Raw genomic sequence first — 14,237 nt, forward strand, 5'->3', positions numbered from 1 at the left:
ACTGGATTGAGTTGTCGCATACGGTCAACGGTCAGAAATCTTGGCCTAACTATTTTCGATTATCGGAACGATGTTTTGTAATTGATTTTTATAGCCGAATTATTTTTATTATTTTAAGAGGAGATCCGCACAAAACGAAAATAAGAAATCTACCTAGCCATCGATGGAACGATATCGCACAATAGAAGACTTAACAGAGCAACCACATGCTAAATTTTTTGTCCGTTCGGCACATGTGCACACTAGACTAGTTCACTTTTCGGCTTTTTTCGCTGATCACAACGCCACTTACAGGGTTTGATCCTCATTCATTTTCAAGAACTCTGGTCGAATTTGAGCTCATTTGAGTAAGTTTCCATCGTGCGCTAGAAGTTTTATTGAAAAAAGTCCATTTTTCTGGAAAATTTTCGTAGATGTGTTCTAGCAAGCTGTTGTTAATATAAAATGATAATTTTATAGTGCTCGGTGATTGGTATGACAAGCATTCGTATGGACCTGTTTTAGATAATTGACTAAATCAAACTGAAAAAATTTAAAAATTCATAAACTACCAACTTTTACAGAAAATTTACTTACAAGTTAAGAGCTTAAAATCAGTAGTAAATAGAAAAAAAAAACATTTTCGATATGAACTTTTCATAAAAAGATAGCCTTATTTATAACCTTTAATTTGATGTATAACACTTAATTATCGCAACAGTACAAGCAAAGATATTCAAACATTCACATCACATTCTTTGAATCATAATGTTGTTTCCATTCAAGTTTTAGCATCATGCAACCTGCAAAACGTGGCATCAAGAGTACTTGCTTACAACTTGATCAAAGCGCGCGCTTTTTTTACCTCCTGGCCCCGTCATGGGGTACTTGATTGAATAAAATATCCTTTCTTGTGCACAAGTTGGTGTGGAGCAAACTTGAATGAAAAATATTTTATCAAATCAAATTTGTTGCATACATTTTTGAATAACTTTACTAGCACTCTTGCGATCTTTAAGTGTTATACATCAAATTAAAGGTTATAAATAAGGTTATCTTTTTATGAAAAGTTTATATCGAAAATATTTTTTTCCTATTTACTACTGATTTTAAGCTCTCAACTTGTAAGGAATTTTTCTGTAAAAGTTGGTAGTTTATGAATTTTTGAATTTTTCCGGTTTGATTTAGTCAATTATCTAAAACAGGTCCATACGAATGCTTGTCATACCAATCACCGAGCACTATAAAATTATCATTTTATATTAACAACAGCTTGCTAGAACACATCTACGAAAATTTTCCAGAAAAATGAGCTCAAATTTGGCCAGAGTACTTGAAAATGAATGAGGATCAAACCCTGTAAGTGGCGTTGCGATCAGCGAAAAAAGCCGAAAAGTGAACTAGTCTAGTGCACACTCACATGGCGGTCGAACCATCCATAATTAACTGTATCGAAAAATGTAATGCCTTCTCTATTGGGTACTACTTCTTCAATACAGTTAATTGATGCGGGACAAAGAATTTAGCATGTGGTCAAGCTTCTATTTCAAATGCTCTTCGCTCTTTTCACCACCTTAGAATTTTCTTCTGATCTTCTATTCGTCTTTCATTTCAACTCTTTAACCCTCACCGATAAAGCCGCAAATTCATTTCATAGATTTTTCTGTTATTTCGGTAATCTTGTGTCTAGCAATGATCAATAAGATAATCGTTAGTAAACATACAAAAGTATGCACACTTTTGTATATTTACTTATTTTTGTTCGAATATTTTTCTATGTTATTAATTGTTTTATTTGTTGTGAACTTTTTAACATTTAACTAGGGTAAGATAAATACCTACCATATCAATAATGTGTTATTTATCATTTATAAAAGGTACTTTAACTCGATTTGCCGATTGGGTCCAATACCAACTGGTGATTGGGGAGGTGCATTAATAGGGATATGTTCCGAAATCAAAATATTGGAATCTTAAATCGTTCCTTGGCCCGCCCAAGGGCTCTATCAACGACCCTCGAGTTGGTATAGATTTGGCATCATTTGATCTAGCCAAAAAGTTAAATCTTCTATCTAGTTTAGCCCTAGCTTTTCTGCTCATCTATTGATTCCACTTCAAATTTTATTTTCTTAATTAAGACATTTTTCCACAAATTTCCTTCGAAGGCAGTAAGATGGCTAACGGCTAACGACAAAAAGTTCTTAAAAGTTATAACTTTTTTGATAAACGTTCAAAATTAGAAATTCAAATTTAGCTAAAAAAAAATAACAATACCAAAAATACACTTTCAACAAGGAAATGAATTTCATACAAATTCAAAAAAGTAATAAAGCTTACTGATAAAATTAATCAAAATTACCAAAACAAATCACAATGACAGTTTCAAATCAATGATCTTTATTAGGCCGGAACAAATTTCAAATCCTTCTTTTGTCACTCGGAGTTTGAACATCGCGAGGGGAGGGACAATAAAAAATAATGCGAAAATCAAATAAATGGGAATGAATTGCACGGAAGCATGAATGCAACAAAAATTGCATACTATATCGTTGCATAAAACCAATAAATAAAGTAAATTTTTATCAAATAATTCAATCAAATCAAGAAAACAAAAGGTGGAATAACTCTCATCTTCTTAAATTTGGTTTTTGGTCTTGTAATCTTTCAGATATTGGAATTTTTTATCGAAATTTTCATAAATTACTTCAAACTTAATTTATTTCCCCCTTCGGGTTTTTTGGAAATTTCGAAGGGGGGAGGGGGGGGGGGGGTGACAAAAGAAGAAATTGATATTTGTTCCAGCCTTATAAGTCATTGATAAATTTCAAAAATGGTGTTCTGAACTAGAAATTTGCTTCGAAAAATATTTAAAACAGTCTAGTTTTCATATTTAAAATAAATATATACAGAATTAAAAAAAATCTGAATCTAAAATAAATACCATATCAACTATAAAACTAACTAGAAATGTACCGAATAGTGGTATTCGTCGAACGGCTGAATACCGAATATTGACCTTTTCAACTATATCGGCCAAACGAATATTCGGACGAACTTAAGCGATTATTTCAATGCCTTCTATTTCTTCCAGATTAATGCCCCTCATGTTTTTTAGTCGATTATTTTCAACCAGATGATATTATCGGATGATGTATTACAAGATATTTTTTAAGTAGTTTTTTTTTTTATTGAATTAGATGAAGGTCAAATTTAAGCAAGATATCTTCAAAATAGTTGTTGAAAAGAACGATGATTTTTAACATCAAGCGTACCATACTTTCAACCACACGTATCCACACGGTCAGGGATTCAGGATGATTTTTGAAAAAAAAAAAATTTAAAAAAGGGCAAAATTTAAGTTGATTTTGAATTTTTTGATAAATCGTTATTGATCACAAAATCTTCAAGTTTTTAAAGAGAAATCTAAGATTTATATTTGATTTAACAAATAATCTAACAACATTTTGGGAAGTTTTTAACAATATCTTATCAAAAATCTTTGCTGGACTTATGAGCAAGCCTGAATATATCCAAAAAATCTGGAATACACTATAATCAAAGTACAAAGCGATACCTGTCAGCATTCTCCTTTACGATCTACAATGAAAGATACGCGGATACACCTTAGATGTTTTACTGAACTAAAAGTTTTGAATGATTGTGTAGTTTTTACAACATTACTATACAATGGATTGTGGGTTCAAGCCAGCCGGAGTATTTCGGAAAATTTGGAATCATGAATAGATTACTTAGGTAACTGGTGGAAGAGTAGGCGTGTCCTGGTACGTCAGGACGTGTTTTGTTTTCGTGCGGAAGAAATTTATTAAAATTTTAGGAAATACCTAATAATTACGAGAATTTTTAATAACTAATTCAACTAGGAATTGTTATAAGTGTGCGAATTTAGTGTTTCTCAGAAAGTTGCACGTGAGGAACATGCACCCCGCCGTTCGTGGGCTGCCAAAAGAAACGGTAGATGTAGTTTGTTTATGGAAATAGTTAGGAGTAATTACAAAATTTCTATTCAAGAAGAAATAATATGCCAAGTATTATGAAAAACCACAAAGTACGATTCTGTTTAATTGGCAAAATGTTTTGCGAAACATAAAAGTTGTGAAATCCTTTGGCTGCAAATTTAGCAATTAGTAAAGTAGCAATGTTTTATTGAAGAAACATTCGGAAGAACTTTATGGATGCTTGTGAGGTTGCATTTGCACCTGCCGTTTTTTTTTTCGTGAATAAAAAAACCACGATGGACCGATTAGTGACGTCTCAAATATTTAAATTCAACCAGTTTCAAAATCACCTGAACCAGGAAAAATTGGATGACAGCACTAGTGGAAACCTATCACTTATCAATGGAGTTGGGTGAGATCGTTTCTATTAGAAAATTATTTCTAAATCATAATCGTCTTAATTTTTGTTTATTTATCCTATATGCCAAATAGGATTTCCCATAAAAAAAACCCTTTCCCCACCTTTCTGAATACAACACCCTGGGTCGCATGGGTTCCCTGCACCTGAAAAGTTCATTTCGTTGTATCAGAATATCCCCTTTATAATTACATTGACTTGTCGCGGTGTGCATTAAGTTACCACACTTATCTTTAAAATCAACACTTGAAATGTGTGTTGTATCCAGATACTTATTTTGACATCTTGTGTTGATTTTAATTACCTATGAGTTGTATCTAGTGTATAAGCCAATGCAAGATGTGTAGTGTGTAGTCACCCAATGCTATGCTATGCTTGTGTAGTTTTTACAACATTACTTTTGAATATTTTACAAATTATCCAAAATCAATTGAAATTTTTTCAAATCTGTAGTGGATACTCGGCCTATTCGACCTATTCAGTCGAATACTTAGCTCAACTATTCGGTGAGCCGAATATTCGGCTTAACGGTTTCTCGGCGGTATTCGGCGCCGAATATTCGGTCGACCGAATTTTCGGTACATCTCTAAAATTAACCGTGCTAAAAATTGTTATTTATAATTTATCTTAATTTAGATTTCTTTTCTTCATTTCCAACGGAAGGGTTAATTGAAAAATTGAAATTAAAATAAAAAATTAATCACGATTGGAAATGTGAGTTTTTGATAAAGAAACAATTGAATGTTTATGTTTTTAAAACACAAAAATTCTGAATTCAAGAACATAGACTTAAAATTCGATATTTATTGAAAAAAACTGTTCTTTAAAATTTGATAAATTTATTTGAAAACAAAATAACAAAATATAAAAATGAAAAAGATCAATTTGTCAACGTTTAGGGAGGATTTTTTTCAACAAACAAGTCTAACCATTATAAACTTATTTATAGAACTTAATTAAAAACTCAAGGGAACAGCATTTTGGCAGTGTTCGGCACAAAAACGCTAATCCGCAAATCGCTAGTTAGTTCGATAACTTTTTGTTAGCGGTTTAATTTTGCCGCTAAATTTTGATTGAGCTAGCGAATCAAAAATATCGCTATTTTTTGGTTCCGCTAAATGAAGAACGCTTACTTCCATTTACTTGTTTCAAATTCACAAATTATTACTGATAGAAGTAGACTTTTTGTCATTTGACAAGTAAAGGAGACATCGGGCATCATTTTTAAACCAAAATGCGCTCCAAGTGAAAATGGTCACTGCGAATGGTCTCAGTGCAGAAGTGCCTCATACAGATTAACTTTTTTTTCTTAAAGTACTTAAATTCTTTTCTCAACATTCTCAGGCAAGCAATTCAATAAATATTGTTAAACAGTATTAAACAATTTTAAACATCATTTATACAATTCAAAGCTAGAAGGTCAATTTTTAGATACTGTTTTTTGCTTGCAAAAGTACAGTAAACGGCCTACTTGATCAATATTTTACATGACTTTAGCATGGTCGTCCACATGCGGTGATTTGTTGAAATGTGCTTTTTAAGTTAATCGATGGATTTTCAAAAGCTTTTCCAAATTTCTAAGTTTTTTTTAGATCTCACATTACTATCTCACAAGGCAAGTCTCGAATAATAAATGATGGAAAAATTCGCTATTTACAACTTGTTTTAAGTGGATGAGATATTTACTTTTCACAAAGCAGTTTTTACAAGTATTTCAAATCAGGTAAAATAAATATAAGATAGTATCACCATAGAATGAATTTGCATTTTTATTTCATTTAGTTTTTTAGATACACGTTTGGCAATGCTCCTATCATGAGAATTTCGCATTACTATGTTGAAAGTTTGACAAAAAAGTGGAACCTGGTCAAAGATTTTTCTGGGCATAATAAACAATCTGCACTATGTTTGTAAAGTATTTGAGCAAACGAATTGAGATGCAACCATAATCCATGCTGTTGCCATCCTGTTTACGTTATTGTTTATCAACAGTTAGCGATTAGCGCTTTAAGCTTGAAGCGATAACTATTTCCGCTCATTTAGCGGTTTTAATTAGCGATCGCTAAATTTGAATGAGCTAGCGATTTAACTAGCGCCGCTAATTTTTCAATTAGCGATGCCGAACACTGCATTTTGGTGCATATGTTTTAATGTTTTATTTGGTAGATATTAGCGTCCTGAACTCGAGTCCTTTGTCAATTCAGACTATCTATCACATAAAGTTTTGATTACATATATGGAGTTTTAAAATGTGTCAGTTTTAAGTGAAATCAATCATTGTAAACCGAGGGCTAAAGCAATTGGTTAGCAAAAGCACGTGCACGAATGTTTTACACCCAAATGCTGACAAAACCGCATTGCCTCATTATGGATGACGACACGCATGTCAAAGCAGACTTCCAGCAGCTTCCGGGGCTTCAGTTTCTTACTGCTCCTCATAAATTTGATGTTCCCTAAAGGGTGTCCATGATGAAATTGCCACACACAAAATTGGAATGAAAAGAATGAAAAATAACTATTAAATTTCATTAAACATCTTTCATTACCATTTTACTCGTATTTTATTTACAGCCCATACGCAAATGTCCGCACATTGACCTTAACCCCGGCCATAAGAATCTGCAAAACCTTTGAATCAACCGCTTTTTTGCGTGTGAACCTATACTTTCTTCAGTTCCTCGACTGTCTTCACTACCTTAGGTCGTTTAAGAAGGTGCTGCTTCATAATCGCCCAGTTCTTCTAGATGGCATGGAGCTCCGGAGTGTTGGGAGAGTTGAACATTTTCGGCACGAAGTTGACCATATTGTCCACAAAGCACTCCAGCACGTCCTTGGGGTAGTGGCATGAGGCCAAATCCGTCCAGAAGATTGTTAGGACGTTGTGGGCCTTTAGGAGAGGAAGCACCCGCGTCTGGAGGCACTCTATCATGTACATGTACTGTCCCTTCATCGTGTCCTGGGTCACGAAAGGTGCACTCCGCTTCCCGCACGTGCAGATGGCTTGTCAAACCAGGAATTCATTCGCAAATTTGGACATCTTCCGAGTGAGGACATGCTCCGGAACGCTGAACTTATCATTGGCCGTGAAAAACAGGTTGCCGGGAATCTTTTTGAAGTCGGCCTTCAGTTATGTTTCGTCGTCCATGATGCAGCATTCAACTTTTGTCAGCATGTTGAGGTACAACTTCCTGGCACGGGTTTTGGCGGACTTGTTCTGCTTCTCGTTACGATTAGGGGCCTTTTATACCTTGAACGTTCGAAGCTCAGCCTTAGTTTTGACCTTCTGGACAAAACTTCGGCTTAGGTGCAACTTCTTAGTTACATCGGTTGAAGTCCCAACTACGCGGTTGTGATTTTTGGTGTTGTACGGAATACTTCCTTTAATTCTGGGCTTCTGATCGGTGGTCAATCGTTCCTCGAACCGATTAATCAGTCGCGACACCGTGGAATTCGCGATTCCCAATGTTTTAGCGATGGAACGATGCGAGAGATCCCTTTTCTCGTAATGAATGCGCTAGATTTTTTCACGCACGAGCTGTTCTTTTGACTTGATATCCGCGATTTTGATCACAGAACTGCAGGATGTAAACAATGCACTGTAAACTAAATCCACCCAAATTTTCGTTAAATTCTACCCAACGATAAAAAAAGTTAGAGCAATTTAATAGTGTGGCAATTTCATCGTGGACATCCTTTAAGACGTTCGCAAGCAGAAGATGTCAAAATTTGCTAAAAAATACATGATATGGCATGCAATTTGTTCATGTGGAAAAAGGAGGAATGCTTCCAAAACCTTTTTCTTCCACTTTTAAAGCAACACAAAGGTCCTACGATCTTCTGAATCCCCCAAACACACCGGAACTGCGGCCAGTCAAGAAATACTGGAACAGAAACTTCGCAAAAGAATTTGAATAAAGAGCAATGTCAAAAAATAAAAAATATGTTAAAAAAGTAAAAAAAAAATTTCAAACAAATCGGTTGAATGGTTCATTTCTTACAAATATTTTCTTCTGATCCAATTTGAGTCGGGACAGACTTTATTTTGGTGGTATCTAATACTTTTTTTACACTTTCAAAGGAAAAAATGTTCAATTTCAGTGAAAATTTATCGATATTTTCTTTCCTCTCATAACTCATATAATCAAATATAAGAGTAATAACCATCAAATAAGCTTTCGGATTCTGCAAATTGCTGGGTTAACAAATTGGAAATTTTTGAAGTTGAAGTTTGGAGCAAATATTAAAAGTTGTCTTTTGAACGCTTTTCGTTTCCAAGGATTTTCTCAAATGTTTTGATACTTGAATAATGTTTTTTTTTATAATAATATTTTTCAAAAACTATGTTGTTTAGAAATAAATAGTTCGATCCACTGCTGATATTGGATTTAACTGCACGTACTCGGGTTTTTTTTTAATTTAATGTCACTTCTACTTTATGCTCATCAGGGTTTTTCACGTATACTCATTATCAAATTCAATCGTTTAGCCGGTACTGCTCCCTTGTGTTTCCTACTAGGCGCAATATTTTCTCTGCAGTCATCGAGGTACCTGTAAAAATGGAATATTTTTTTGAAAATATTGGTCAACCTTTTAAATAAAAAACAACTTTGGAAAAGGCGAGTCATAATAAAGATATCATAAGAAGAAGGGAATACTCGTGTGAGCCTATACCATTGATAAGTTATCTGATATTTTTGAGAAAATCACATCACATTAATTTTGAAAGCTTCAAAAACCCATAGTTTTCTGAATCATATAAAATTCGAATTGCATAGCTTTTTTACTCACCCAAACTTAGCCAAACATCATCCAGTCCGGCATCCTTCCTCGCTGCTCGTATTGCATATCTCAGGGCGCTGACGACCGATATAGACAAATCGTATGGCGGTTCCCCAGTGGCCTTCGACCCTAACACTCCAACCGGGTTGGTCGAATTCTGCAACAAGTGAACTCTAAAATCCGTTGGAATATCTTTCGCTCCTGGTGGCTTATAATTCCAAGTTCTGGTATTTGTAAGAGCTCCAGAAGCGTTATCGTAAACCAGCTGCTCAGTCAGAAAGTATCCTATACCCATTACGAAGGCGCCTTCGACTTGCCCAATGTCGATCCCTGGACTGAGACTTTCTCCCGTATCTTCAAGTATGTCAACCCGGGGAACACGAACTGTACCAGTGAGTACGTCTACCTCCAGCTCTGTACAGCAGAGTGCGTGAACCACATATCGTTCGAATGAATCTGCCCTGGTGAAGAAGTGAGCCGTTAGACTGATGTTTGCCGCAAAACAGGCATGCGCCAGAGCTTCCCAGGACATGGACGGGTTAAGATCGCGTACCGGTTTCATGCGTTCCTTAAGGATTTCACAGGCGCCGATTACTGAGGCAGCCACACATTCGCTAGAGATGCTGGCCGAAGTTACGGTTGCATTCGGAGATGAAATACTCTCAATGGGTTTGATAATGATTTTTTCAATCGGAATGCCGAGAGTGTAAGCTGCTACCTGCACAACTTTGGTGTTGAGACCTTGTCCCATTTCAATGCCACTGTGTGTTATAGAGACAGTTCCGTCCAAATGGTGAATGGAAACCAGAGAGCTCATTCGCTCGAAGTATGGACAGGGGAATTCCAGTGGAACAACTGAAATTCCTCTCTTACGCCAACGGTTTGTTTCATTGAAATGATCAATACTGGCTTTCCTACCGACGTAAGAGATGTCTTTGAGAAAAGTTGGTAACATTTGACGGATTTTGTTATCCGGCGTCATATTAAGCACTCGTACTTCAAGGGGATCGATTCCAGTCACATGAGCTACATGGTCCATTATATTCTCGATCGTAAACGTTCCTTCTGCTTTCCCAGGAGACCTGAGATAAGTTGTGCTTGCCACATCGGTTACACAAGCCTTCGGAAGAACAATCCAAGAACTTTCGTCGTAGACATTTTTAAATGCTAGCCAGAAAACTAACTCCAGTGCTTCGTTCCGTGAACATCCCATATCTTGGATGTACGTGTTTGTTAGTTTGACGATTTTTCCGTTTTTGTTGACATCGATTTCATACTCATTCCAACAGGGAGCACGTTTCCCAATCGCAGACATAGTAGATTCAATTGTGTGAATAAGCCGAACGGGGCGCTTAGAAAGGTGTGCTGCCAGAGCACATGCACCCGACGTCATCGCAGCACGAGTTATTTTACCTCCGTATGCTCCACCAATACGTCTAAGTTGATAATTTATCTTATGTTGAGGAATGTTGAGCATTCTCGAAATGGTGACGTGAGTTTGCTGAGGCCATTGCGTCGAGCTATAGACATCCAATCCATCTTCTTCGTTTGACACACAGACGCAGCCGTGTGTTTCCAAGGTATAGTGATATTGAGGACCGGCATAAAAATTTCCCTTCACCTTAATATCTCCTGTTAAAGAAGGATCAAAATTGGGCCCAGGACCCCTTGGTGGATAGTCAAAAATTCGATCAGTTGCATCGGCCTTCAACACATCTTCAACCGATGTAAAAATTGGCTCTCCCACACCCGGACTGTACTCAATTTTTACCAACGAGGCTGCCCGATTGGCCAAATCCAAACTTACTGCAAGAATTATCCCAACAGGCTGTCCATAATAGAGCACGTTTCCACTGCACAGAACCTCCTCTGGAAATCCTGGAGTAGCCAAGGGAAAATAATGGTTCACAGACTGCTTCATGGGCATGAAATCGTTCTCCCCTGGAATGTTCTTAGCTGTAAAGAACGCTTCTACTCCTTCCAATGCCAAAGCTTCCGAGGCATCGATTTCAACTAACCTTCTCTTGGCTTTTGTTGCCAACACAAAAGCACCATACAGTTCATTATGTAACTTCGGCATATCTTCAATATACTTAGCTTCCCCGGAACATTGGACCAATGCTTCAATCTTCGGTATGTTACGACTCACCGGCCACTTTCTAGGGTACGTATCGAATGATTGTGCTCCCGACGAAAGGGGACGTTCTAGTGGAGCCGATCCCGTGCGATATCTAAGCCCAACTTCAACTTTCACCTGTTCAGCGACGTTCAGAACAAATCGATAAAACAGAGCGACAGCCACTTGTTTTCTGAAAGCCGGATTCGGCTCCGGTAGTATCCAATCGGGTGCCAGTTCTGCTTCCAATGTTTCAAGAGCGTACTGAAGAATTTCTTCTGTAAAAAGATTTTTGGCAACAATTACATGCTCCGTTCGGGTTGCATGTGTAAACTGAAATTAAACGAAAAAAATGTTGTTAGTTTTCATTATTTCTAAGAGATGAATGAAAAAATTATAAAAAAAAATCTAGCACGAAATTCCAGACATGTATCTAAGTTTTAAGTTTTAAGTTTTAAGTTTTATTGATTAGATCCTAGGCCTCAGCCCTTTATCTTATTCTATAATATAAATGACACTTAATAACTACAGTAATTGTTAATTTGTAAAAGAGCACTGCACAATTCTACTTTTGATTTGTTCTCTGGACATGCTTAGTCGAATAATATCGACGTTTGTGTTGTAAAATGCCATCATTCGGTACATTGGTTCGTTTCTGGCGTAATTCTGGATGCGATTATCCCAACTGATCTACAAATCAAAAATATTCAAGTGCATGTTAGGAACATGTATTTTTTGTTCATTCGTCATTTTGATTGAAAACATTGCATCGTTGAAATTGGTTCTACAATGAAATGTCAAGCTAATCATTTTAAATCATCAAAATAATTCTAGAAATCTTCGATTTCTAAATGATCAAAACTCTGAGACAAAAATTTGTGATAGTAAGTTTAATTTCTATAATGCTGAATCTGAAATGCTATACAATAGAAAATGTAAAGAAAATGTAACTGGTGTGAAGAAGGTAAAGTAGAAAAATAAAAATGCCAGTGTCAAAGGTTTTTTTTCCGCCGATTTCTTGGATTTCTTCAAGACGAAAGCAAGTTTTGTTCAACAAAGGAATCAAATCAGTTAAGTACAACCACTGATCACACTGACATGAAACTTAGAACAAAAATTCGACCATTCTCTGGCTAATTTTTTTCGTCAAATTCTCCAGGTTCGCAATACCGACGGTTGGTGGTGAACCTCAAAACTTGACAAAAAAAGGCCCTGAAATTGCCTGTTTTTTTTTCAAAGTTGGATGGCACTTTCTAACTGGGATACCATTTCTTCAAATTATTGGAAAAATTATCCAACAAACGAAATCGAGTGACCAGTCAGTATGGTCAGTGGTACAACTTAGAGCATTAGTCATTTTAAATTTCATTATATAAAATAGTAAAAAAGCTTAACTCTATTATTGAGGAATGTACGATCGAGACTTCTCGTACCGACTCGGGTCGAAAGACCGATCAGCCACTGTTGGGCTAAACATACACACATACATACAAACAGTAGATCATGTAGAAAACTTGGCTTAAAAATTAATTTTAATGAAGTTTCCTTATTGAAGCATGCTTCATTTAGAATTGAAACAAACTTTTGCTTATATTGTGGCGCTCCTGGTGGATGGATTTGGAAGTTCTTTTCGTCCACGTGTGGGGAATTTTGTCAGCTTAACGTATGTACTTTTGACATTCTGCAAATAGACTGTAATTTGTAAACAACTAACCTGGAAGCCGAAAGAAAGGCAAAAATTGTGCACAGTTATTTTGAAAATCCATTGTGGTCTGCATCTAGGCTAGCTAAACAGCTGAAATTGTCCAGAAATACCGTATAGCGCGTTATTAAACGGTATAAGGAAACATTGACAACAGTTTAGAAACCTCAAGCCAATCGTCGGAGTGGAACTGTCGACCGGAAACCGCGTGATAAGATTTTGAAGACGATTAAGAGGAATTCCAATCTGTCGGAACGTGTTTTGGCCAGAAAATTCGGTGCTGCCCATAGTGCCCTGAGAAGAATTCGACTCCGGGAAGGAATTAAGTCGTATCGAACTAGCAAACAGCCAAATCGATCCTTAAAACAAAAAAGTGTGGCCAAAATCCGTGCCGGAAGAAATACAACCAGGTGTCGACCAAGTTCGACGGGTGTCTTCTGATGGAAGATGTAACCTATGTCAAGGCTTACTTCGAACAAAACCCAGGTCAAAAATTTTAGTTGGCAACGGCAGCCAAATTTAAAATTGTTTTTTTTTCGTCAAATTTGCACGAATATTTATGATTTGGCAGGGCATTTGCTGCTGTGGCAAAAAAACGAAAGTTTTAGCAGTTTTAGTTACAAGTAAGACCGGAACAAATATCAAATATTTCTTTTGTCACCCCTCCCCCTCCCCTCCTTTGCTTTTTGCGAAAATCCCGAAGGAGGGAACCATTAAAGCTCAATATTTTATTGGAAAAATTGATAAGTTCTTGTAGACATAAGTATTGGATGCAAGCTTTTGTCCAACTTGTTGAAAAGATGGATAAATTTTTTTTCAAAGACCAACTGCCCCCAGGTCCGCTCAAATGAGAAATACTGGGCAACCATGAAGAGGAGACTCATGATAAAGAGATAGGTTGTCAATAGCATCAATCAGATGAAGACCTGGTGGAATAAGATAGCTAAAACGATGGACAAAGAAGGTGTGCGAAGCCTTATGAGCCGTGTTACAAGAATAATTCGAGAGCTTCTTCGAAACCGTGACGAATTATTTTATCCGCATTTTTTCTTTAATGTATGAAGAAAACGTTACATTTGTATAAAAACGATTTTTAATTCAATAACAAATAAATAAAAACAGACAATTGTTTTTGTTTTAATTCCATCTGAAGCAAGCTTTATGTGAACTTGTTTATGGATATACTTTTAACACCTAAATGCACAGCCTGGAAAAATTGATCCTAAAACTTCAAACAGCTATAACTTGCCAAACACTGGTCCGAATTCCTCAACTTTGGTTTTGATT

General features: G+C 36.2%; 1 protein-coding gene across 1 annotated transcript in view; it reads right to left on the bottom strand.

The window, feature by feature from the left end:
- Nucleotides 1–8,741: 8,741 nt before the first annotated feature.
- The window catches only part of LOC129755436 (xanthine dehydrogenase-like), a 17,556-nt gene continuing 12,060 nt past the window's right edge, over nt 8,742–14,237 (bottom strand). The window contains 2 exon segments of the mRNA XM_055751932.1: nt 8,742–8,901; nt 9,142–11,581. Of these exon segments, the coding sequence (XP_055607907.1) occupies nt 8,828–8,901; nt 9,142–11,581 (2,514 nt within the window). The 3' untranslated portion in view covers nt 8,742–8,827.

Source organism: Uranotaenia lowii, chromosome 3 (assembly GCF_029784155.1).
Source record: "Uranotaenia lowii strain MFRU-FL chromosome 3, ASM2978415v1, whole genome shotgun sequence".
Lineage (NCBI taxonomy): Eukaryota > Metazoa > Arthropoda > Insecta > Diptera > Culicidae > Uranotaenia > Uranotaenia lowii.